Source organism: Chiloscyllium plagiosum, unplaced genomic scaffold, assembly GCF_037043375.1.
Source record: "Chiloscyllium plagiosum isolate Xiang-an unplaced genomic scaffold, Cpla_swu_hap1 HiC_scaffold_12, whole genome shotgun sequence".
NCBI lineage: Eukaryota > Metazoa > Chordata > Chondrichthyes > Orectolobiformes > Hemiscylliidae > Chiloscyllium > Chiloscyllium plagiosum.
In genome coordinates this window covers 39,559,757-39,582,316 of record NW_028270150.1, presented here as the reverse complement: position 1 = coordinate 39,582,316, position 22,560 = coordinate 39,559,757, and the positions used below count along the sequence as shown (strand labels likewise).

The window sequence follows — 22,560 nt, the reverse complement described above, 5'->3', positions numbered from 1 at the left end:
AGGGGGTGGAGGGGGGTGGTGGTGGTGAGAGAGGGACCAGGCAGCCCAGGGGTGGGGAGTGAGGGAGGAAGCAGGCAGCCCCAGGGAGTGGGGGGGGTGAGAGAGGGAGCAGGCAGCCCCAGGGGGTGGGGGGGGTGGGGTGGATGAGAGAGGGAGCAGGCAGCCCCAGGGGGTAGGGAGTGAGAGAGGGAGCAGGCAGCCCCAGGGGATGGGGAGTGAGAGAGGGAGCAGGCAGCCCCAGGGGTTGGGGGGTGAGGGAGGGAACAGGCAGCTCAAGGGGTTGGGGGGTTGAGAGAGGGAGCAGGCAACCCCAGGGAGTGGGGGAGGGGGAGGTTGAGAGAGGGAGCAGGCAGCCCCAGGGGTTGGGGGGTTGAGAGAGGGAGCAGGCAGCCCCAGGGAGTGGGCAGGGGGGAGGTTGAGAGAGGGAGCAGGCAGCCCCAGGGTTTGGGGGGTGAGGGAGGGAACAGGCAGCTCAAGGGGTTGGGGGGTTGAGAGAGGGAGCAGGCAGCCCCAGGGAGTGGGTGGGGGGGAGGTTGAGAGAGGGAGCAGGCAGCCCCAGGGAGTGGGGGGTTGAGAGAGGGAGCAGGCAGCCCCAGGGGATGGGGGGTTGAGAGAGGGAGCAGGCAGCCCCAGGGAGTGGGGTGTGAGGGAGGGAGCAGGCAGCTCCAGGGTGTGAGGGGTGAGGGAGAGAACAGACAGCCCCAGGGGGTGAAGGGGGGGGCAAATGAGAGAGGGAGCAGGCAGGCCCAGGGAGTGGGGGGGGGGTGAGAGAGGGAACAGGCAGCCCCAGGGGGTGGAGGTTGAGAGAGGGAGCAGGCAGGCCCAAGAAGTGGGGAGTGAGGGAGGGAGCAGTCAGCCCCAGGGGATGGGGGGTGAGGGAGAGAACAGGCAGCCCTAGGGGGTGAGGTGGGGTGGGGGGTGGGGGGGGGGGGGGGGGAGGGGGTTGAGAGAGGGAGCATGCAGCACCAGGGGGTGGGGTGAGCTGAGAGAGGGAGCAGGCAGCCCCAAGAGGTGGGGAGTGAGGGAGGGAGCAGTCAGCACCAGGGGATGGGGGGGGGGGGGTGAGGGAGAGAACAGGCAGCCCTAGGGGGTGAAGTGAGGGGGTGGGGGGGTTTGAGAGAGGGAGCAGGCAGCCCCAGGGGGTGGGGAGTGAGGGAGGGAACAGGCAGCCCCAGGGGGTGAAGTGGGGGGGGGGCTGTTTGAGAGAGGGAGCAGGCAGCTCCTAGGGATGGGGGGTGAGAGAGGGAGCAGGCAGACCCAAGGGGTGGGGGATGAGAGAATGAGCAGACAGCCCCAAGGAGTGGGGGGTTGAGAGAGGGAGCAGGAAGCCCCAGTGGGTGGGGGGGTGAGGCAGGGAATAGGCACTCCAGGGAGTGGGGGGAAGGTGGAGTTGAGAGAGGGAGCAGGCAGCCCCAGGGGGTGGGGGTTTGAGAGAGGGAGCAGACAGCCCCAGGGGGTGGGGAATGAGAGAGGGAACAGGCAGCTCAAGGGGTTGGGGGGTTGAGAGAGGGAGCAGGCAGCCCCAGGGAGTGGGGGGGAGCTGAGAAAGTGAGCAGACAGCCTTAGAGGGTGGGGGCGAGGTTGAGAGAGGGAGCAGGCAGCCCCAGGGGTTGGGGGGTTGAGAGAGGGAGCAGGCAGCCCCAGGGAGTGGGCAGGGGGGAGGTTGAGAGAGGGAGCAGGCAGCCCCAGGGTTTGGGGGGTGAGGGAGGGAACAGGCAGCTCAAGGGGTTGGGGGGTTGAGAGAGGGAGCAGGCAGCCCCAGGGAGTGGGTGGGGGGGAGGTTGAGAGAGGGAGCAGGCAGCCCCAGGGAGTGGGGGGTTGAGAGAGGGAGCAGGCAGCCCCAGGGAGTGGGGTGTGAGGGAGGGAGCAGGCAGCTCCAGGGTGTGAGGGGTGAGGGAGAGAACAGACAGCCCCAGGGGGTGAAGGGGGGGGGGCAAATGAGAGAGGGAGCAGGCAGGCCCAGGGAGTGGGGGGGGGGGGGGGTGAGAGAGGGAACAGGCAGCCCCAGGGGGTGGAGGTTGAGAGAGGGAGCAGGCAGGCCCAAGAAGTGGGGAGTGAGGGAGGGAGCAGTCAGCCCCAGGGGATGGGGGGTGAGGGAGAGAACAGGCAGCCCTAGGGGGTGAGGTGGGGTGGGGGGGGGGGGGGGGGGGTTGAGAGAGGGAGCATGCAGCACCAGGGGGTGGGGTGAGCTGAGAGAGGGAGCAGGCAGCCCCAAGAAGTGGGGAGTGAGGGAGGGAGCAGTCAGCACCAGGGGATGGGGGGGGTGAGGGAGAGAACAGGCAGCCCTAGGGGGTGAAGTGAGGGGGTGGGGGGGTTTGAGAGAGGGAGCAGGCAGCCCCAGGGGGTGGGGAGTGAGCGAGGGAACAGGCAGCCCCAGGGGGTGAAGTGGGGGGGGGCTGTTTGAGAGAGGGAGCAGGCAGCTCCTAGGGATGGGGGGTGAGAGAGGGAGCAGGCAGACCCAAGGGGTGGGGGATGAGAGAATGAGCAGACAGCCCCAAGGAGTGGGGGGTTGAGAGAGGGAGCAGGAAGCCCCAGTGGGTGGGGGGGTGAGGCAGGGAATAGGCACTCCAGGGAGTGGGGGCAAGGTGGAGTTGAGAGAGGGAGCAGGCAGCCCCAGGGGGTGGGGGTTTGAGAGAGGGAGCAGACAGCCCCAGGGGGTGGGGAATGAGAGAGGGAACAGGCAGCTCAAGGGGTTGGGGGGTTGAGAGAGGGAGCAGGCAGCCCCAGGGAGTGGGGGGGAGCTGAGAAAGTGAGCAGACAGCCTTAGAGGGTGGGGGCGAGGTTGAGAGAGGAAGCAGGCAGCCCCAGGGGTTGGGGGGTTGAGAGAGGGAGCAGGCAGCCCCAGGGGTTGGGGGGTTGAGAGAGGGAGCAGGCAGCCAAGCGGTTGGGGGGTTGCGAGAGGGAGCAGGCAGCCCCAGGGAGTGGGGTGTGAGGGAGGGAGCAGGCAGCTCCAGGGTGTGAGGGGTGAGGGAGAGAACAGACAGCCCCAGGGGGTGAAGGGGAGGCAAATAAGAGAGGGTGCAGGCATCCCCAGGGGTTGGGGGGGGGTTGAGAAAGAGACCAGGCAGCCCCATGGGGTGGGGGAGGTGAGAGAGGGAGCAGGCAACCCCAGGGAGCGGCAGTGAGAGAGGGAGCAGGCAGCCCCAGGGGGTGGGGGGGGTGGGGGGGGGTGAGAGAAAGAGCAGGCAGCCCCAGGGAGTGGGGAGTGAGTGAGGGAGCAGGCAGCCCCAGTAGGTGGGGGTGGGGGGGGGGGGGGGGGGGTGAAAGCGGGAGCAGGCAGCCCCAGGGTGTGGGGGGTGTGAGAGGGAGCAGGCAGCCCCAGGGGGTGGCAGTGAGAGAGGGAGCAGGCAGCCCCAGGGGGTGGGGTGGGGGGTGAGAGAAGGAGCAGGCAGCCGCAGGGGGTGGGTTTGAGAGAAGGAGCAGGCAGCTGCAGGGGGTGGGGGAGGTGAGAGAGGGAGCTGGCAGCCCTAGGGTGTGTGGCGGGGGGGGGGTGAGACATGGAGCAGGCAGCCCCAGGAGGTGGCAGTGAGAGAGGGAGCAGGCAGCCCCAGGGGGTGGGGTGGGGGGTGAGAGAGGGAGCAGGCAGCCCCAGGGGGTGGGGGTGGGGGGGGTGAGAGCAGGAGCAGGCAGCCCCAGGGGGTGGGGGGGTTGAGAGAAGGAGCAGGCAGCCCCAGGGGTGGGGGGAGTGAGAGAGGGAGCAGGCAGCCCCAGGGTGGGGGCGTGAGAGAGGGAGCCATCAGCCAGCGGGAAATGGGGCTAAGTCACTCCATTGTGAGGTGAGCGATGGTCAGGTGCTTACGGACTTTGGTGTTGGACTATTAACTGTGTTTCTTTGTTTATCTATGTAGTCAGAAGGACAGTAATGTTTCACTTCTTAACTTGCTTTCCTTATTTTCCTGCTTTGTACCAAGATTCTGTGCCTAGGTACATTGGTACCTAACATGGCGCCATCAGTGGCAGCTTGTAAACCTTTCACTGTACTCATGCGAGTGAGTACATGTGACAATAACAGCTAATTCAAAAAGCACTCGGAAATCTCAGCTCCCCTGAACCTGATGGCTTGCATTTTTTGGTCAAAAAAGAAGTGGCTGCAGAGATTGTGGATTTGAAATCTCGCAATATCTGCAGATACTGCAACGGTCTCAACAAATCATGAAATCACAAATATAACAGCCCTGTTCAAGACAGAAGTGAGACAGAAGGCAGGAAATTATAGATCAGTTATCTGTTATTGAAAAAAATCCTGGAATCCATTCAGAAACTTTGATATTTAGGAAATCAAAGTATAGTCACATGGGGTCAACATGGCTTGACAAAAGGGAAATGTTCTTGACAAATTTATTCTTTGTGAATGCAACAAGGTCGAAACTGAGGAACAATTGGATGCAATGCATTTGAATTTTCAAAAGAGATTCAATAAGGCGTCACATAAAAGATTACTGCAGAAAGTAGGAGCTCAATGTATCAAGGTTAACTTATTAGCATGGACAGATGATTGACCAACTCAAATGAACTCATCAGGGTAAATAGGTCATTTTCAGGTGGGCAAACTAACTAATTGATCACCCTAGGAATCCATGCTGAGGGCTCAGGTATTTTGATTTATATTGATGACATGAATGAAGAGACAGATGTAAATAGCCAACAAAACACAAATTGCTGGAAAAGCTTAGCAGATCTTACATCATCTTTGGAGTGAAAGCAGAGTTGATGCTTTGAGTCCCATGACCCATCTTCAGCCAAAACTGGCTGATAAAGCAAAGACAGGTCAGAAAGCAAGTTATGAGGACAGAAAGAGTCTGAAAGGCAAATACATAGTTTAATCCGGTAATTTAAAAAAATGGCAGATGGAACATAATGTGGGAAAATGTGAGGCTATTCACTTTGACACAAAGAACAGAAAGGCAAAATACCTTTGCAAAGAGATTACAACATGCTGTGGTACAGGGATCTGAGTGTTATTTTAAATGAATCACAAATCATTAGCACAAAGGTAAAATAGGTAATTAGAAAGGCAAATGTATTGTTGGCCTTTATTGAAAGGAAACAGGTTATAAAAGCTGGGAAGTCTTGCTACAACTGTATAAGGAATTGATGAGATTGAATCTGCTAGGTCTTCTTTTTAAAGTAGTGATTTACTCACATTAGAGATAGTGCAGAAATGTTCTTGTCCATTCCTGGGAGGAAGGGGATATTTTATAGAGAAAGGTTGACCTGGTTGGGACATTTAATTAATGGAGTTTAGAAGAATGAGAGGTATTGAAATTTACACGATTTCTTGATAGAGTTGATACTGAGAGAACAGTAGACACAGTTTCAAAAACAAAGATCCACATTTTGAACAAAGATGAAATGGATATTCTTTTCTCTCAGAGCATCGGTAATCTTTAGCATTCTCTCCACTAGAACACTATAGAAGCTGGATTATTGAATATATTCAAACTGATTAAGACCTTATGTCTACCAGGAAGTCAAGAATGTTATAGGAGAGAGAGTAGGAAAGTGGAGTTAACATCAGGTCGTCGGTGATCTTATACAATGGTAAAGCAGAGTCAATCGGCCAAGTGGCCTCCGCCTCCTACTATTTCAAATGTTTTCTTTTACATCACTTGTAGGACTTGGGCGTCGCTGGCTGGCCAGCATTGATAGCCCATCCCTATTTGCCCTTGAGAAGGTGGTGGTGAGCTACCTTCTTGAATCGCTGCAGTCCACTTGCTGTGGGTTGACTCACAATGTCGACATGGAGAGAGTTCCAGGATGTTGAGCCATTAGACAACACAACTCTGGTTCCACCTTTTCATACCTTCACTCTTTGTCGTAGGAGAATATTATGAAGTAGTTTGAAGATTAACAGGTTGCTTAACTGTCTCACAAGTGAAAAAAGAATGCTTCTTCTATGGCTATAACCATTATACCAGCCAATTGTGTAGTTCATATTCAATGACAGGACAATTTTATGAGTTCTCACATCTCATGAGATTAGTGGGAAAAGTTGAGGCAAAGAGTGGGAAATGAAGGCATGGTGATCAGATGCAAACATCCTTGCTGAACTCAGAGCCATAGTTCCAGTTTGCACTAGCCAGGGCATGTCTGGAGGGGAGTGTCTTCTTGTTCAGATGTGGATGCTACCACTAAGCGAAAGGATTGCTTTAAGAAATCTGCTTAATAGCCTATAATATGATATCTAGAATCCATTGCTTTATCAATCCTTTTGAATTATGCCCTGTCAAGTTTAGATACATTTATCTCTCACATGCTCTGTGTAGCTCTCTCATCCTTAGAACTTCAGTAAAATGACTTGCCAGAGGAAATTCTGAGGGACACAATTATCGCAAAGCTATTTACAGCAACCAGAGCAATTACTTTCCCTTCAGTTTGCTAAACAAAAACACCGTCGAAGAACATTGTGGTAAAGGAAAATTATACATTTTAAACTTTGACAATTCGAAGATGAAGTAGCACAAGTCTTACCAACTTGGGATTTGTTTGTTGCTGTGTCATCTGTCAGAGGCAAAAGAAAAAAGACAATAAAAGAACAAAGATTTTACATGATTTATAGAGCTGCATAGTACTGAAAGGGATATTTGAAAGTAAAAAAGAACTAATGCTTGTATCGAAATGCAGCATCGACTTTAAAAATTGGAATACTTACCTAATGGAATTCTAATTTGTCTGGCTATTTGTTCTCTCTCCCATTATAGTTTGAAGTAAAGCATTTAGTTCCAGAGATATTTAATGTTTTGATAATACATGTTTATTAAACTGAAAGGCACATTTCTGTAATCAGTGTAATATTACATTGGAGCATACATATTACTTTCTGGTAATTTTATATCTCCAGGTTGAAACACCCATTGCAGTACTGCAATGCAGTATCCAATCACCTATTATGCTTTATTGCAACTTGTCATCTCAATAATAGAATCAAGTCAACTCAAAACAATATCAGATATTTCTCACAAAGAGGCGACAGTGAAAGCAATCCTTTGAACTGGGTGGCACAGTGGGTTAATAAGCCATTTTTTACTGCCAGGACCTGGTTTGAATCAAACACAGTTTCTTCTCTGATCAAAGTTTCTTCTTGGTGCTGATTGGGAGGATTTGTTATGAAAAGGATTTGGACAATATCACTAATGTCCTGGATGGTATGTGTTCACAGCCGAAAAATTGTGCAAATTACCAGCTTTAATCATATTGACTGTTATGATGTCTGATGTGGGAAATGGAGACATGCACAATAAATGTTTGAGAAAATTGTTAACACTAAGTAGAGGAACTTTGTTCAGATCCCAGCTATAGCTGATGTCATGTTTGACATTTGTATTTAGTGACCCAAAAGAGATTTCTTTCTTTAAATGTTCATGGAGTAAATGTTCATTATTACCACCTGGATTGTAAATCAGGAGAATGGATTTCCTGCCATTTTCCTATTTTTTTCTCTCACTGAATTGCTCTGTTCAGTTACTTTCAAAGTGGTAAGGACAAAAAAATTAACCCAAATATAGTTCTAATATCAGGACAGTTAAAATGATAAAGGATTAACTCCAGAGAGACAGTAGCTAAGTGCAAACTGATGGGGAGAAGGCAGGAGAATGGGGTTGAGAAACATGTCAGTTATGATTGAATGGTGGAGCACGTTCGTTGGACCGAATGGCCTAATTCTGCTCCTATATCTTATGGCCTTATGGATAAATTTCCTTCAGATAGGTTATCTGGATTCCATCCATTTCAGAACTGTGATTTTTCCTGTGATCTCCTCATCGTAGTTATAGCCAAAATGTATCATGGTCTTTTGATTTTGAGTTTCCTTATTAGACTCAATCTTACAAGCTCCAGAAAGTCCCATGTGTTACCCACGACTTTCATAATTCTGAACAAATTTATCCCATCTCTGTAATTGTCTTTTTCTGCAATCTCTCGTTTCTTCATTCTCTGCTCATGCTTACACAACTTCAGCTATAACTAGTTATCACCTGATTCCCAGGTTTTATTACCCAAAATAACTGCTTGCTTTTGCATATCCTCTAAATCCAAATATTGTGCTATTACCTCATTTACTCTTGCCTTTCTAGCTTTGTTAGACAATGCTCCCTCCAGTTTACCTGCCAAGTCATTCAGTTTTGGGTGGCATGGTGGCACAGTGGTTAGCACTGCTGCCTCACAGTGCCAGAGACCCGGGTTCAATTCCCGCCTCAGGCGACTGACTGTGTGGAGTTTGCACGTTCTCCTCGTGTCTGTGTGGGTTTCCTCCGGGTGCTCCAGTTTCCTCCCACAGTCCAAAGATGTGCAGGTCAAGTGAATTGGCCATGCTAAATTGCCCGTAGTGTTAGGTAAGGGGTAAATGTAGGGGTATGGGTGGGTTGCGCTTTGGTGGGTCGGTGTGGACTTGTTGGGCCGAAGGGCCTGTTTCCACACTATAATGTAATCTGTAAATCAGTTCATCTTTGAAAGCTCCCTTGAAACTGTCAGTGACAACTCTGCCTCCTGCTGGAAATCCTTTGCTGTTTCTGGTATCATGTCTCAGATACAGTGCAGAACCTGGTGTTTTTCTTCACCTGCATTATTTACTGATGCCCATGCCCAGATCTTCATTACCACTGTTTCAACACAGTCAGGTAAGAGTTCTCAAGTTTTGGTTTGCCTTACTGTGGTAGTGCACTGAAGTTCGAGCCCTGCTATTTCTGGGGTTGTGACAAAAGTTACACAATTTTCAAAGGTTATTGTGCTGATCAGAAAGCTACTTTTCAATCTTCCTTTTCTGGATGCTTTCACTTTTTTTGCAGGAGGCACAGGTTGATTGATTCACATTTATAAATGTCTCTAATGTATTAACCAGAAGCTACGTCGTACAGCACAGTGGCTCAGCAGTTAGCACCGCTGCCTCACAGATTCAATTCAAGCCTTGGGCAACTGACTGTGTGGAATTTGCACATTCTCACCATGTCTGTGTAGGTTTCCTCTGGGTGCTCTAGTTTCCTCCCAAAATAGAAAGATTTGCAGGTTAGGTGAATTGGCCATGCTAAATTACCCATAGTGTTCAGGGATGTGTAGGTTGAGTCGATTAGCCATGGGAAAATGCAGGGTTACAAAGATAGGACAAGGGTCTGAGTGGGATGTTCTTCAGAGGGTGGTGTGGACCTGATGGACTAGATGGCCTGCTTCGACACTGTAGGGATTCTGTGATCTGCTGAAGGAAAAATATATTGGTTTTCTTCAGGGTTAAAGTGTTTTTTTATGTGGAGAACAGAGACAGATGCTGACCCTGGGGAGATCTAATAGTTTCTCTACTGAGAACAGTTCAACTGTTCAGCTACCTGGGAGCCAATGACATAGTTATTATCAGGCAGGAGGCCTTTATCATCAATAACCGGTCACTAATTCACACACCAATCAGCTGCTTGTGGCTGCTGAATCTCCATCTGTACAGAATCCTTTTTCCATTCATCTGCAAACCATCTACTACTGCTTGAACCAGCAACTGTATAAACAGTTAGGACAATATCAGGCTACTTGCTTTATAAAAATGTAACAATTCTTCAACAATCCTTAGTTTTTAAAAATGTTATTTTCCTATTTCCTATTATCAACAATCCAAAAAATACAGAAAGATTTAAAAAGGGTCTTTACCAGTAATAGAACTTTATTTTTCTACTAAGAGTATGGCTACCAGGTGAAATAGTTTGATAGCTGAAGGGCGGAGGAAGGTGATGGATGTAATTCAGCATTAATTTTGCAGTGGGGTTATGAGGGGACATAAAGACTTGGAGAGAGCATTAGGTATCATATGTTGACATGGGTGAAGCACAGGAAATATGTGGGGGCAATGAGAAGGGAGGAGAGTGTGAGGGGTGAAGACTGGAGTAATGTTTATATATTATTCCTTTATTTTCATTTTTGATTCTGGATCCTGTGCTAGGCTTTCGACACATTGCAATTGGCAGTCTCTTAGCTCTTGACAGGTTGCTTGGCCTGACGTCCAATCAGCTCATCCCACTAGACCTCAGACCAACAATGGGAGTACTGCCAGCCATTTTCAGGTGCCTTGTATGTGCAGCCAATACAAAGTCTACAGTCAAACGTAAGTGGAACAAATGCTATTCATTTACCACAGTACTGGACGGATCTGTATGTGATAAATTGGGCCCATCAGAATGCAAAATTATGACATAGAAATGAATGTACAATGTGGAATACCAGACATCACCATAATTGCAAAGCCATTTAACTGGAAAATCCTATATTGTGCATCCCCAGTTTCCAATACAGCTTACATGAGCTCTGATAAAATTACCTTTAAATATTCATCTGTTTATGTTATCAACACTAGTTTTTAGTCACACATCAAAAGATACAATTGTATAGAACCCGAACCAATCTTAACACTCCCTATTATTTGTTTGTCATTGGACAATAGTAGGTTAACCTTACCACTTTCGCTTCTGGTAATAATAGGACCAGCAGTAATTACTGCATTCCCAGTGGAACTGTGAGGGTTTGAAGTAGTGACCTCCATTATGCCTCTTCGTTTCCTCCTGTAGCAATTCTGTCAATTGAAATCAAAATAATTTACTCAGTAGACATTTATGATGCTTCTAGTGATGTGAAGCAGTTTTGCAATGGTCTATGTTTCATTTCATATTCTGAAAAGTTTAAGGTTAACAGTGACTGGAGGGGAAATAAAAATGTAAATGGAAATGAGATTACACTAATTGGCAGCCAAACATGATGGATTGGCCGGCTAAGGCAGTGAATGCTTGAGCCAAAGAAAGTCAGAACAATAATTAATGTTCCTATGGAACATCTGTACATATTCTAGATTTTCATTCCTACAAGTACTTCTGGACTTCACTCATGATATCTGTCAGACAACAACACATGGATATCATTTGTTGACTTCACCCTGCCAAAGCAATCATTATCCCATGATGGATTCTCTGACTAATTCTGGACTCCTTCATATTGTCTGGCATCTATTTCATATTTCCCCTTTACCATCAATTTTGCATATTCTATTTTTATGTAACCATCCCTTTGAAACTTGAGCTTTCCCCATGTCCATTCATGTGAACATTGTTACAGTCACTCTGGATCCAAGCCTATCCATTAATTTTGATTTTAGCTCTTTCTTTTTAATTAAACTTCTCATTAGTCCTCTGAGACCCTCAGGCTGTCATGTATCATTTTACTTCTCCACTCTAAGGTGCTCAGTTCTCCTACTTTACTAACCTAACTCTCCACTGCTCCATGACCTCCCTACTCTCTTACCACCATTCCCTCTTAGGCATGCCTACAGTTTCCTCTTGACTTCTTTTTACATTCTCTAAAGCAATCAATGAAGCATGAAGGGCAGGTGAATGATGACCAGAAACTCAAAATTGTCCTACCCCACTATCTCATTGGCCTTCACATCTATCACAGCCACTCAGAGGCTAAACCCTTTCTTGTCTAAGTCACCCTTCCCACTGTTGATCCTGAAGACTGTGCCAGTGGATCAGCTTTCACCACCTCTCTATGCAGGTCCCTCCACAATGTCTTTTTACTGGTGAACAAGACCCTTACCATCAGAGTGCTTATCAATGCCATGACTTAATGGAAAGTCAGGCTGAAGGTTAATGATACATCTACTCTTTATGAAGCTGCCTTCCATGTCTGGTTACATCTTCGATTATTTTTCGCATTAAAACTATGGTCTTGGAGGTGGTATTTATCACGGATTCTCACCAGGTCTGTCCCCTACTCCTCTTCCTCCTCCTTTGAGCATCTTAATGATTTCAACTTTAATCTCAATGCATTATATTCTGTCCTCTGTTCTACATCCCTCTCCAATGCATATTCAGGGCTGGCTCCTTCAACTTGCCATCTCACATGATCTTGCTAATTTCATTGTGTCAGTTGTATGGGGGCTGTACTAGCTCTTCATATGCAACTACTTCCTCTGTATGAGGTTCCCTCCATGTTCAATGGCCATGCTCATCCCGGACCCTTCATGTTCACAAATTGGTATCACCAAAATACCATCATGCTTGGTCTTGGCCCAAATAAACACCATATCAGGGCTTCCAGCATCTGCTTTTAAACACAGCTACAGCCAGAGGAGGCATTTTTCGCCATGTTGTTTTGCACTCAGGACAGCCAGGCATTTTATATAACAATGCAGGATTTTTGTTGACACAGAGCCAGACAACCTTTCAGTCTTAAAATAGAGTGGTGCTGGAAAAACACAGCAGGTCAGGCAGCATCCGAGGAGGAGGAAAATCAACGTTTCAGGCAAAGGTCCTTCAACCTTTCAGTCTTAGCCTATGTTTAGCACCCAAGGTCTTTAGTTGTGCTTTGGAGTTGGGCATCCTCTGTGGGTTAATTTGTTTTTTAGCACAAAGGAAAGGCAGGCAGGTTGTGGTGATGGAAGCACAAAGAGTAAATCTCTTAACCAGAGAAGGCATAGACATGTCACTCTATGGCAAGGTATTATGTAAACATTAGAGCTGCAGCATGTGCTAGTGGCTTACGTGGCAAACAGACTCCAAGAAAATGATGAGATATGAAAGTCAAAGGAAAGGATTGTTTAGCAGAGTAAGTGTGGACTCTCGTCAGTCACAAGGTACCACCATGGTTAGTCAAGGGTCTTGTTTGATTACACTGGGTTTGCCCACTCTTAGTTGGATGCTTGCTCGTATGTGTGTCCAGAAATCCAAATTATTGTAGTTCTAAATTTAGGTCGTAGTCAGCCCTAGCGACTGGACCTGGAGCAGTGAAGCGTTGAGACCTCATATCAGAAGGTGCAATCATGAGCAGCCTTGTCCCCCTTCTCTAACAGTTTGTGCATTTCTTCCAGGAGTCACAAGTGGCAATGCTGCCAAAGATTAAGGATATCTTGCTCCATCATTGACAAGCTAAACTAACTAATGGATGAGGACTTGTATTCAGAAGGAATGGATGGCGATCCCATCCTGACAGTTATTGATATCATAAATGTCCTTAATATTTGTGCTCGCAGCTTGTTTCAGATGGCAAGTATTCCCCAGTCCTCTATTAATATTTGTGTACAGGATGTGACTGACACCAGTTTTGCCAGAGACTGACTCATTTTCTTTTACCTCTGTGAAGATAGTTAAGGAGCTCAGACATTGAGATTCTCCCGCATTGCTGCACCTCCAAGTGCTGGGGGCTTTTGATTACACCCATGCTGCTTTAAGAGCATCCCATCACCAACAATCCGGGGTTTTGTATCATAGCTCCGACAACATAGGGGGTTGTCTTGGATACAGACAAATGTGAGGGTGAGAGCAAACCTCTGAGTTGAAAATGAGACAGAGGGACAGGAGACTGACCAAGAGGAGCACCCCCAAGCTGGAGAGAGAGCAATGTTCTGGAGAGACCCAGAGAACAGAGACAATTTCTAGCCACTTGCCTCCAGGATTACTGAGCTGGGTTCAGACTTCATTTGACTGTCTATGCACTAAAGTTGCTGATCTGGCAGGCAGCCCTCAGTTTAATGTGATGGGCTTGTTTAACTTGGTGGTTTGCTGTTTTGCATTACAAAATAAGTATAACATAATCCATTTTTTAACAAAATTCATTCAGAGGTTGTGCAATTTACCCTGGGTCATCATTTATTGCTTTTCCCTACTTGTCCTTGTGAAGGTGGTAGTGAGCTGCCTTCTTCGTGCATATCAAACAGACATCAAGTTTCTGTAGAAATGCAAGAAAACAGGAAAGATTCCAAAAGGATTACGGATCACGAACCCACTCAAGGTGACCTACAACACAGACCAAAAGATGAAAGACTTAACAATCTAGGTTTGTTTAATATATCATTTCAGCTGCATGGCACTGTAATCTTTTGCTATAAATTCTGTGTCTTATGGTCTTCCTTCACAACCACCTGATGAAGAGCTAGTACTCCGAAAGCTAGTGCTTCCAAATAAAGCTGTTGGACTATAACCTGATGCTGTGTGATTTTTAACTTGGTCCACCCCAGTCCAACACCGGCTCCTCCACATCATCAATTCTTGAACCACTGCAGTCCATTTGGTGTCAGTAGATCCACAGTGCCATTAGGGAGACCCTCATTCACAGCTCAGTGGGGGAAGCCTGTTCTGTTGTTAGGTCTGTTGGCTTGGATGACTTGGGTTGTTGTCCCTGGGTAGCTGTTGAGCTACAGTGCCTATGCTTGCTGAGAGTCTTCTGTCCAATTGCATGCTCACCACCAGTGGATTGTATTGGTGCAGGCTTTGGGGCTCCAGGTAGTGGGGATGTGGAGGGGCTGGATACCTGTTGAGTGTCATGAGAGAATGTTTCTGGGTGTCGCTCCTCCTCCTATTGAGATTCTCCCGCATTGCTGCACCTCCAAGTGCTGGGGGCTTTTGATTACACCCATGCTGCTTTAAGAGCATCCCATCACCAACAATCCGGGGTTTTGTATCATAGCTCTGACAACATAGGGGGTTGTCTTGGATACAGACAAATGTGAGGGTGAGAGCAAACCTCTGAGTTGAAAATGAGACAGAGGGACAGGAGACTGACCAAGAGGAGCACCCTGTCTTAGAGGAAGGGGCACTCAAGGAGATCAAAATGGTTTGTACCCTCTCGCTTTGCCTTAAATACTGAGTACCCATGGCTAAATAATGAGTGCAGGTCTGATTGTATATCTGGCAGCCACTGAGTGTACTTCTGGACCTGGGTCTCCAAGGTGCCTGCCACCATTTCCACAATAATGGGAATGTCAATGGACTCCTCCATTTTTATTCCAGACAACCCAGACACCTCCAGCACACCAGCCTGATGTTTCTGCATCTGTCTGAGCAGGTTGAATGTTTCATGAATGGCCAAGAGCAGGACAAATCTTCTTCATGGGATTGGACAGGCGTCCTCTGACTGCCAGAGACCATGGGAGCTTCTTCCTTGACCCACTGTGGAAACATGTCAGTGACATGTTCCCCTGATTGTGCTGAGTCTAATCTGGATGGAAGGAAAGGTCTCGGTGCTGTATCAGAGTGCAGCTGGTCGCTTTGCCACTGCATCCTCTGAAAGTTCACAGGTTTCCTTCAAGGAGGGAGAGCTGATCTGTGGCCTCTTCCTTATAGGTGTTTTCAATGTGCTGCTAGTGCAAATGTAACAGAAAAGAAGGAATTAGTTGGAGGGAATGCATAAAGGTTTGTGCAGATTATGAATGACTTTGTGCTAATGGTATTAAAGAGAAGTATTATGCAATAGAGCTTCCTGTGCTGGTATCCATTGTAGTTTCCCTGTTAATACAAGCAGTCATGGGTTTCCCTGATTAGGTCCACCATCCTCTCCTGTGGGAAGTGAGGAGCCTGGTATGCCATATCGCTGATGGTAGAGGAAGAAGATGCGGTCCAATCATCTGGGCTTCTTTTTCCTGGACTTTGTCAAGATTCATCTGGACAAGTGGATAGTGTTCCATCAGACTCCTGACTTGTGCCTGCAGATGGTATAGGGTGTCAGGAGGTGAGTTACTTGGTATAGGATTCCTAGTGTCTAACTTTCTCTTGTAGTCTAGTTCAGTTTTTTATCTCTTGATTGCATGAAGTGTGTCATAAAGAGTTGCCCGTCACCTTACAAGACATTTACTATTGACTAGTGCTGAGTTTGCACTAAATCTCCCAATTTTTTCACTGCCTTTCACATATAAGGCCCAGCTCAGCACGGAGTAGGGATAATTTAAACTTTGACAAGGTGAGGTGGGTGTAGGTCAGGAGGAAAGTTAAGAAGTTTAAAAATGGAAACAGAAAGCTTCTGTCAACCTTAAAACTTATAGTTTTAACAACCTGGAGTGCTGATGACCAATTTACTCCCGTGAAACAGTTTGATCAATTAACTAAAGAGACTGTATGCTTTCAATTTAACCATTTTTCAAAATTGGTACAGCTTTCTGTTTCTCAAGAAACCAGGCTGGTGAGAAGAGTCAGAAAGAGTTCGATTCACAACAAAATGCCTTACAGAACTGCTTGTGGGCCAGAGGGAACCTGCTTTACCTTTCTGCTTTCTAATCTGCTTGCCATCTGGGTAGGAAACATGGACCAAGAATTTAAAATAAACATCCTGCAGTTAAAAAAAAATGCGGGACACTTGGGAAACTATACTTCCGGGTTCTCTGTCAAGAATTCTTCCATCATTTCACCTCAAGCCTGCAGCCATATAAATATTGAAACCATTCACACTGTATTTACAGTTAGTTTTGACACATTGACATTTCTCTGGGCTTCACACATTGAATTGTTCTATTTATAGCTGCAAGACTATCAATAGACTATTGATATTCACAAAGATTTCAGGTTGAAATACACATCATTTTGTATGTGAGGCTCAATGTACAGTTTGATTTTCTACAAACACAAGGTGGAAGACAAAGGGCTGAATTTTACCAAAAATCTGCCAATACCAATTTTGGGGAGTTTTGTACAGTGTTTAGGAAATTTGTTAAAGAAACAAGCAAAAGTGGTATGGCCAGCAGAAAACCAAGCAGCCTTTGAATAATTGAAAGCAATCCGATAAAATGAACCCACATTAGCTGACCTTGATTTTTCCAGAAATTTCAAGAAGGCAAATGACACTAGTGTTCCAAGGATGAAACTAGATTCAAAATGAGTCAGGAATAGAGAAATTAGTCAGGTATTTTCTAAGGAACTAAACCGTATCAGAGGAGACTTTGGGATTATTGTTGGCTCTTCAGCATGTTGCAGTCTATGTCCGACCTTGTAGCAAAGAAATGTTTACTTATGCTGATGGCAATCTACTAGTTGCCACTGAAAAACTTAAAACTCAGATGGATTATTTCATATAAAGATTATTAAAATTGCCTGGAAAAAATGTAATTGCCTTTGCATTGTTTTGAGAGTAAACTGTTGGAATAAGTCAAAGGATTAAGAAATGCTAAGACCATATAAATCATATATAAAGGGGAGAGAAAGAATGAATGGATGTAAGTCTTGTCTTTTGTTGTTTGTTGTAATGAAACACATTTTTGAAATGGTGATTCATTTATTTAAGGGTGAAGGCAAACAAAGATTGAATTTTTAACCTGTATTTTTGATTGTGCATTGATAAGGGAAAAAACACTTTAAAAAATTTTGGACTGACAAAGGATTGCTGTGCATTGGAAAAACAAATATCCTGATACTCACTGTAAGTGCTGTTTACACAGCTGCTTGTTTTAAGTCTGGTTACTGTTGAGATTAAATTGGAAGTTGTTTAAAAGGAGCTTCGACTGGCAACAGGTTGCTGATCTGTCTGTGGACTAATGACCCATCATTCAGAGGCTGGGAATATTTAAGGCAAATAAACATGATCTAAAGTAGAAAAGAGCTCCAATGTCAAAGCCCTTTGTTACTTTAAAAGTGGCATTCCTGGATATCCCTATATATAAAGAGAAGATGGGAAAGTGATACCAAAGACAACTGTCAAGTTTGGTGTGAGCTCCTTTCTCCTTGTCCTTTTCACATTCATTTTTATGCAGATTTACATACAAAGAATCAATTATTATGTATTAGAAAGCAGAAAAGATAAAATGTTAACATTTTTTCCTCCTCTGTACTCCAACTGATTAGTATGTGCTTCTAGCAAGTGAAGCTCTGCACAAAGATCCAAAGTTTACCTGATGTGAGATATCTTCCATATTCTGAAATAAATGTATCAATATTATAAAGATCTTAAGAACATAAAAAAGGAGTTAGAATAGATTTAACAATTGCCAGAACTTGCTTCACTATTGAATAACACTATGGTTGAATTTCTACATCAGCTCCAGTTTCCTGTCATATCCCTTGATTCTGTATGTTCAAAAATTAATTGAATTCATTTCAGTACATACTCATTGTCTCAACATCTACAGCTGTCTGGGGTAGAGGATTTCAAACATTGACAACCTTCAGTAAGGACATTTTTCATCATTATTTCATTAAGTAGTGGCTCCTTGTCTGGAGAATATGCTTCAAGTTCTTGTCTCCAACCAGGGGAAATAGTCACAAAAAACATAAACTTGACAAGGCTCATTTTCTATTTAAGCACTTTACAGCCTCTAGGTCTCAATATTGAATTCTATCACTTCAGAAACTGACTGCATGGTATCTGTTCTCCATTTTTCTTATGTTCTTTGCTGCCTGTCACATATACCACAGCCTTTTCTTGTTTATGTCTTGTTTACTTTGCTCTTAGTACAGATGACTCATTCTCGACAGAATGGGGGAGTTAAGGCCACAGTTGGATCAACATTGATCTTTTTTTAATGGTAGAGCACTCAATGGGGTAAATAGCCTATACTGCTACTATTCCTTAAGATGTTTATTGATTTATTGATTTCTTGGCCATGCGGTTGGAAGCTTTTGGTAGAATTTGATACATTTTGTTTACTGTTAAAAACCCTGTAACTGAAGCCTAACAACAGCTGGAATTTATAAAATGGATTTAAAGCAGGAAAACATTCCAAGGTTCTTCAAAATATCAACAACTAGGCTAAATATGATACAATTGAGGCAACGTAGAAGGAGGGGCTAATGGTAACACATGGGCTAAGGTACCTTGTGTTGTTGGGTGAACAAAAAAAACCCTGGTCAAATAAGTGAATTTTGAATGAAGTCTTAAAGAAAGAATGGGAGGTAATAAGCTAGAAAGGATTGAAGGAAAGAATTCCAGGATTTGGGATCCAGGCAATTTAATGCCACTAGTATTGGAGCTAAGGGATGAGGGGATCAAGAAGAAGTCAGAATCAAAGGAATGTAAATCTTAGGAGTAGGTATAGGTTGGAAGAGGTTACATAAATCTGGAGGGGTGACACCATAAGAAATTTAAATATACTGATAAGAATATGACATTTGAAGTCCGGAAGCACAAGGAGAAAACGTGCATAAGTACGGAATGGAATTAGCTCAGTTGTAGGGAACTAAAATGGATCCAATGAGCCAAATGACTTTGGGGGCTGACTGTGCTTATCCTGTGATTCAAAAATGCAAGGAAGGGATAATTGGTGAATGGGACTTGACAAGGGAAAGAGCTTGAATGGCAGAGTTTTTGAAAATCTGAAATCTATAAAGAGTGCAGCATGTAAAACTGCTGACACCATTGCCCAATGGTAGAGCATGATAAAGGCTTGAAAGAAGTAGTAGGTGGGCTGAGCAAGGAGTCAGATGTTATGTAAGTGAAAGCTTATGATCTTTCTAACGGATAGGATTTGAGGCTGGACGCTCAGGTCAAAGTATACAATTTGACATAACAGTCTCAAGATTCCTGTTCTACTTAAAAATAAATAATGCCACTTACTGGAGTCAAGAAGGGACAGTCATCTGCTTTGCAAAGCTTTGTTACACAATGTAAAAACACTGGGGACATCTTCTGGTTTTTGTGTTTCACAAAGCGAAAAACCTCAAAGGAGAATTTGCCCATCTGACTCCTTCCATTTTCTATAACTGTGGTCTGTGGATCTTTGGTACAGCTGGTTTGATAAATAAAGAGAAAAACAAGGTTAGCAAATGTGAGAAACTTGACCAGATATCCCAACAGCTACAGGTACTAATACAAAGTAGTTTTAACTTAGAACTCATCTATGTAATTATAATCGCCACTAAGCTCACAATAAAGGAATTAATGGTATGTTAAGACCGCTTTGAGAAGCCAAGCATAACAGACATTTGCAATTAACTTTCCGAGTGTGGATAAGTAACATATTGATACGTTATTTAATTTGCTTTGATCTTTATGAACACTCAGCATTTGTGCTGTTAAGGAATACAATGCTACGGGCCAAATACTGGAATTAGAATATTTAGGTGATTGTTTTTGAGTAGTATGGATGCAGTGGGCTGAAGCGCTTTTTTGTCTGGTAGAACCACTGCTGCCTCACAGCACCAGGGTCCCAGGTTCGATTCTGGCTTTGGGCGACTGTCTGTGTGGAGTTTGCATGTTTTCCCTGTGTCTGTGTGGGTTTCCTCCGGGTGCTCCAGTTTCCTCCTACAGTCAGAAAATGTGCAGTCCAGGTGAATTGGCCATGTTAAATTGCCCATAGTGTTAGGTGCATTAGTCAGAGGGAAATGTGTCTGGGTGAGTTACTCTTCGGAGAGTCGGTCTGGATTTGTTGGGCCGAAGGGCCTGTTTCCATATTGCAGGGAATCTAATCTAATCTCTATGACTCTGACTAAACCATGCTAATCCAAAATGGTCTAAATTCAAACCACACAAACCAACATAATGCAATTACCCAAAATTGTAATCCTTTTTGCAGGTAATTACTACTAGATTAGTTACTTTAAAAATTATTGTTAGATATTTTGTTTCGTTTGACCAACCATGTTGGCACTTTGTATGGCATAGCAGGATAGGTTTTTGCAAGTTTGCGTTTTCAATGCAAACTGGCAATTTGGATGTGTACCTGCTATGAATTTCTGTCCATTAGTTTCAAAAGATGAACATTGGGATGGTAAGCTCTGTGATTGTATGAATAATTGTTTAAGAAAACTTTTATCATTTTGGACTCAGCTCTTATTTCTAATATCTAAAGTAGAGAGTAGAGTAACGTTTTATTTATCTATCACATACAACTGATACAGTAAAAGACAAGACAGCGTTCCTTCAGGACCGAGGGTGCTAGATGGATAGCACAAAATACAACTCATACATGGCATAAAGTGCATAAGAAGTGCAAAACACACAAGTTACAGTGTAATAGGAGAATGATAAATAATAGACATTTTTCCAGCAGCAATTTGAAGTCATGCAAAGAATTTCAGATGGGAAAGAGTCCACTCATACTGTATTAAGGAGCCTGATGACCTGGGGAAGAAACTGTTGTACAGTTTGGCTGTGAGAGACTGAATGCTCTGGTATCTTCTGCCAGTTAGCAGAAGGGAGAAGAGTTTGAGTATATGTGTTACATTTGTAATTCTTCTCATAGTTAGTAATTACTAAACATTAATGTAAGAAAGCATGTATAAATTGGTTCCTTTTAAAACATAAGTTCGTTTGGGCCAGGGAGAAAAGTACCCACAATGGGAAGGGTCTGCAATGGACCAAAGAAGCAGGTAAATAAAGAAAAAGCCAATTTGATCCTCCTTATCTGGGAATTGAACAGCTTAGGGTATCCCTTCTGCTGATACCATTGCCCCATGGTAGAGCATCCCAATTCTTCCCCTGGTTTCAGTGTCCATAAAAGTTTGTGTTAATGAAGTGGTCAGTGAGGTCTGAGGCAGAGAGGTGTGCAGTAAATAGGCAACCAATACTTTTGAATTGCCTGAGATCAAGAGACCTGCAGACCTATGTCCTGTACAGTTGTATGAGTCAGTGTGAAATACTTCCATCTAAAGGGCCTCAAATTGGTGGGTCTTGCATGCCCCTCCCTCTCACTTATCACACCCATTCCAGATGTGGGCGTAGACATATTCTCTTCAATTGTGTACTTTTGATTTCCAGCAGAGTGGAAGGTGACAGTGAACTCTCTTCAGTCAGTGAGTTTGAGCTGCCCTGTCTACATGTCAGTGAGCTCCTGAGCATTCAGATTCACTTCCTTCTCATAAACTCCAAAGCTTTTGCAGCTTCCCGATGTCCCCGTTCCACCCATCCACAGGAGCCCACACCTGCCCTTCTTTTCCTTTCCAGCCATTGGCATCTCAGAGCACCATGTCAAGTGTGGTCATGATCTGTCCTTTCCTTGAAGCCAGGGTTCTGACAGTGGATGAAACCTCCTTTCATAATATCCTGATGCCATCCAGTGTTTTCCATATCCCCCACCCCATCTCTGACAAATATAGATGCTCCTCTTCACAACTGTCTTTGCTTCTTCCTCCCAGCTGTTTTCCCCAGTCCAATGGTAAACCAATCTGCTATCATTAACTGGTCTGGCTTACATGTGACTCCAGACCAAACCCACATTTAATTTACTGTTAATTTCTGTCTGGACAATTAGACATGGGCAATAAATTCTAGCCTAGTTAGCTACTCCCACATCCCATGAATGAATAAAATAAATTCCCATAAACAAATCCCTGAGCAGTTTTTCTTCAGTAATTGGCACCCCCTTGTTCTCCCTCTCCCTCACTTCCATGTTCCATTAGTTTCTCTGAACTGACCATTGCTCACCCCCTTGAGCAACCTAACTGGACAGCACCAGACAAGAAATGCCCAGATCCCTGAGTGATGCCTGTACATCTCCATGACTGTGTTAGCCCTACTCTCTGGGCTGGTCACTAAGGAGATACAGGACTGACTGTGACCCACTCCTCAGACTGCAGAGATATGAATGCCCTGACTGCGTAGCAGACTGCGGCCAATCTCCTGGATTGGTATCAGAGGTTACACTTGCCTTATTATGTTGGGACTCTCTGGCTGATGGTTGTCTCCATGGACTTCATTGAGGATTATTTCCCTAAGACTTTGAAACATGCCTGCTTGCTTGCTGCACACGTAATGTGTTTGCCAAGTAAGCAGCTGGCACATGGCACATGGTGCAGGTGTGAGATTGATGTAGTACATTGTTGTGTAGAGGACTATTACTGACTAGGAAGGGTGATAATTGGCATGGTATGGTATGGATGCTGCAGGCATGCAGGTAGGCTG

The 22,560-nt window shown here is 45.2% G+C and overlaps 1 protein-coding gene across 1 annotated transcript in view; it reads right to left on the bottom strand.

The window, feature by feature from the left end:
* The window catches only part of zpld1a (zona pellucida-like domain containing 1a), a 49,017-nt gene that overhangs the window by 3,428 nt on the left and 23,029 nt on the right, over window positions 1-22,560 (bottom strand). The window contains exons 8-10 of the mRNA XM_043701590.2: window positions 19,276-19,447; window positions 10,429-10,543; window positions 6,472-6,501 (exon numbers count right to left, since the gene is read on the bottom strand). Of these exons, the coding sequence (XP_043557525.1) occupies window positions 6,472-6,501; window positions 10,429-10,543; window positions 19,276-19,447 (317 nt within the window). The remainder of the gene's footprint in view (window positions 1-6,471; window positions 6,502-10,428; window positions 10,544-19,275; window positions 19,448-22,560) is intronic.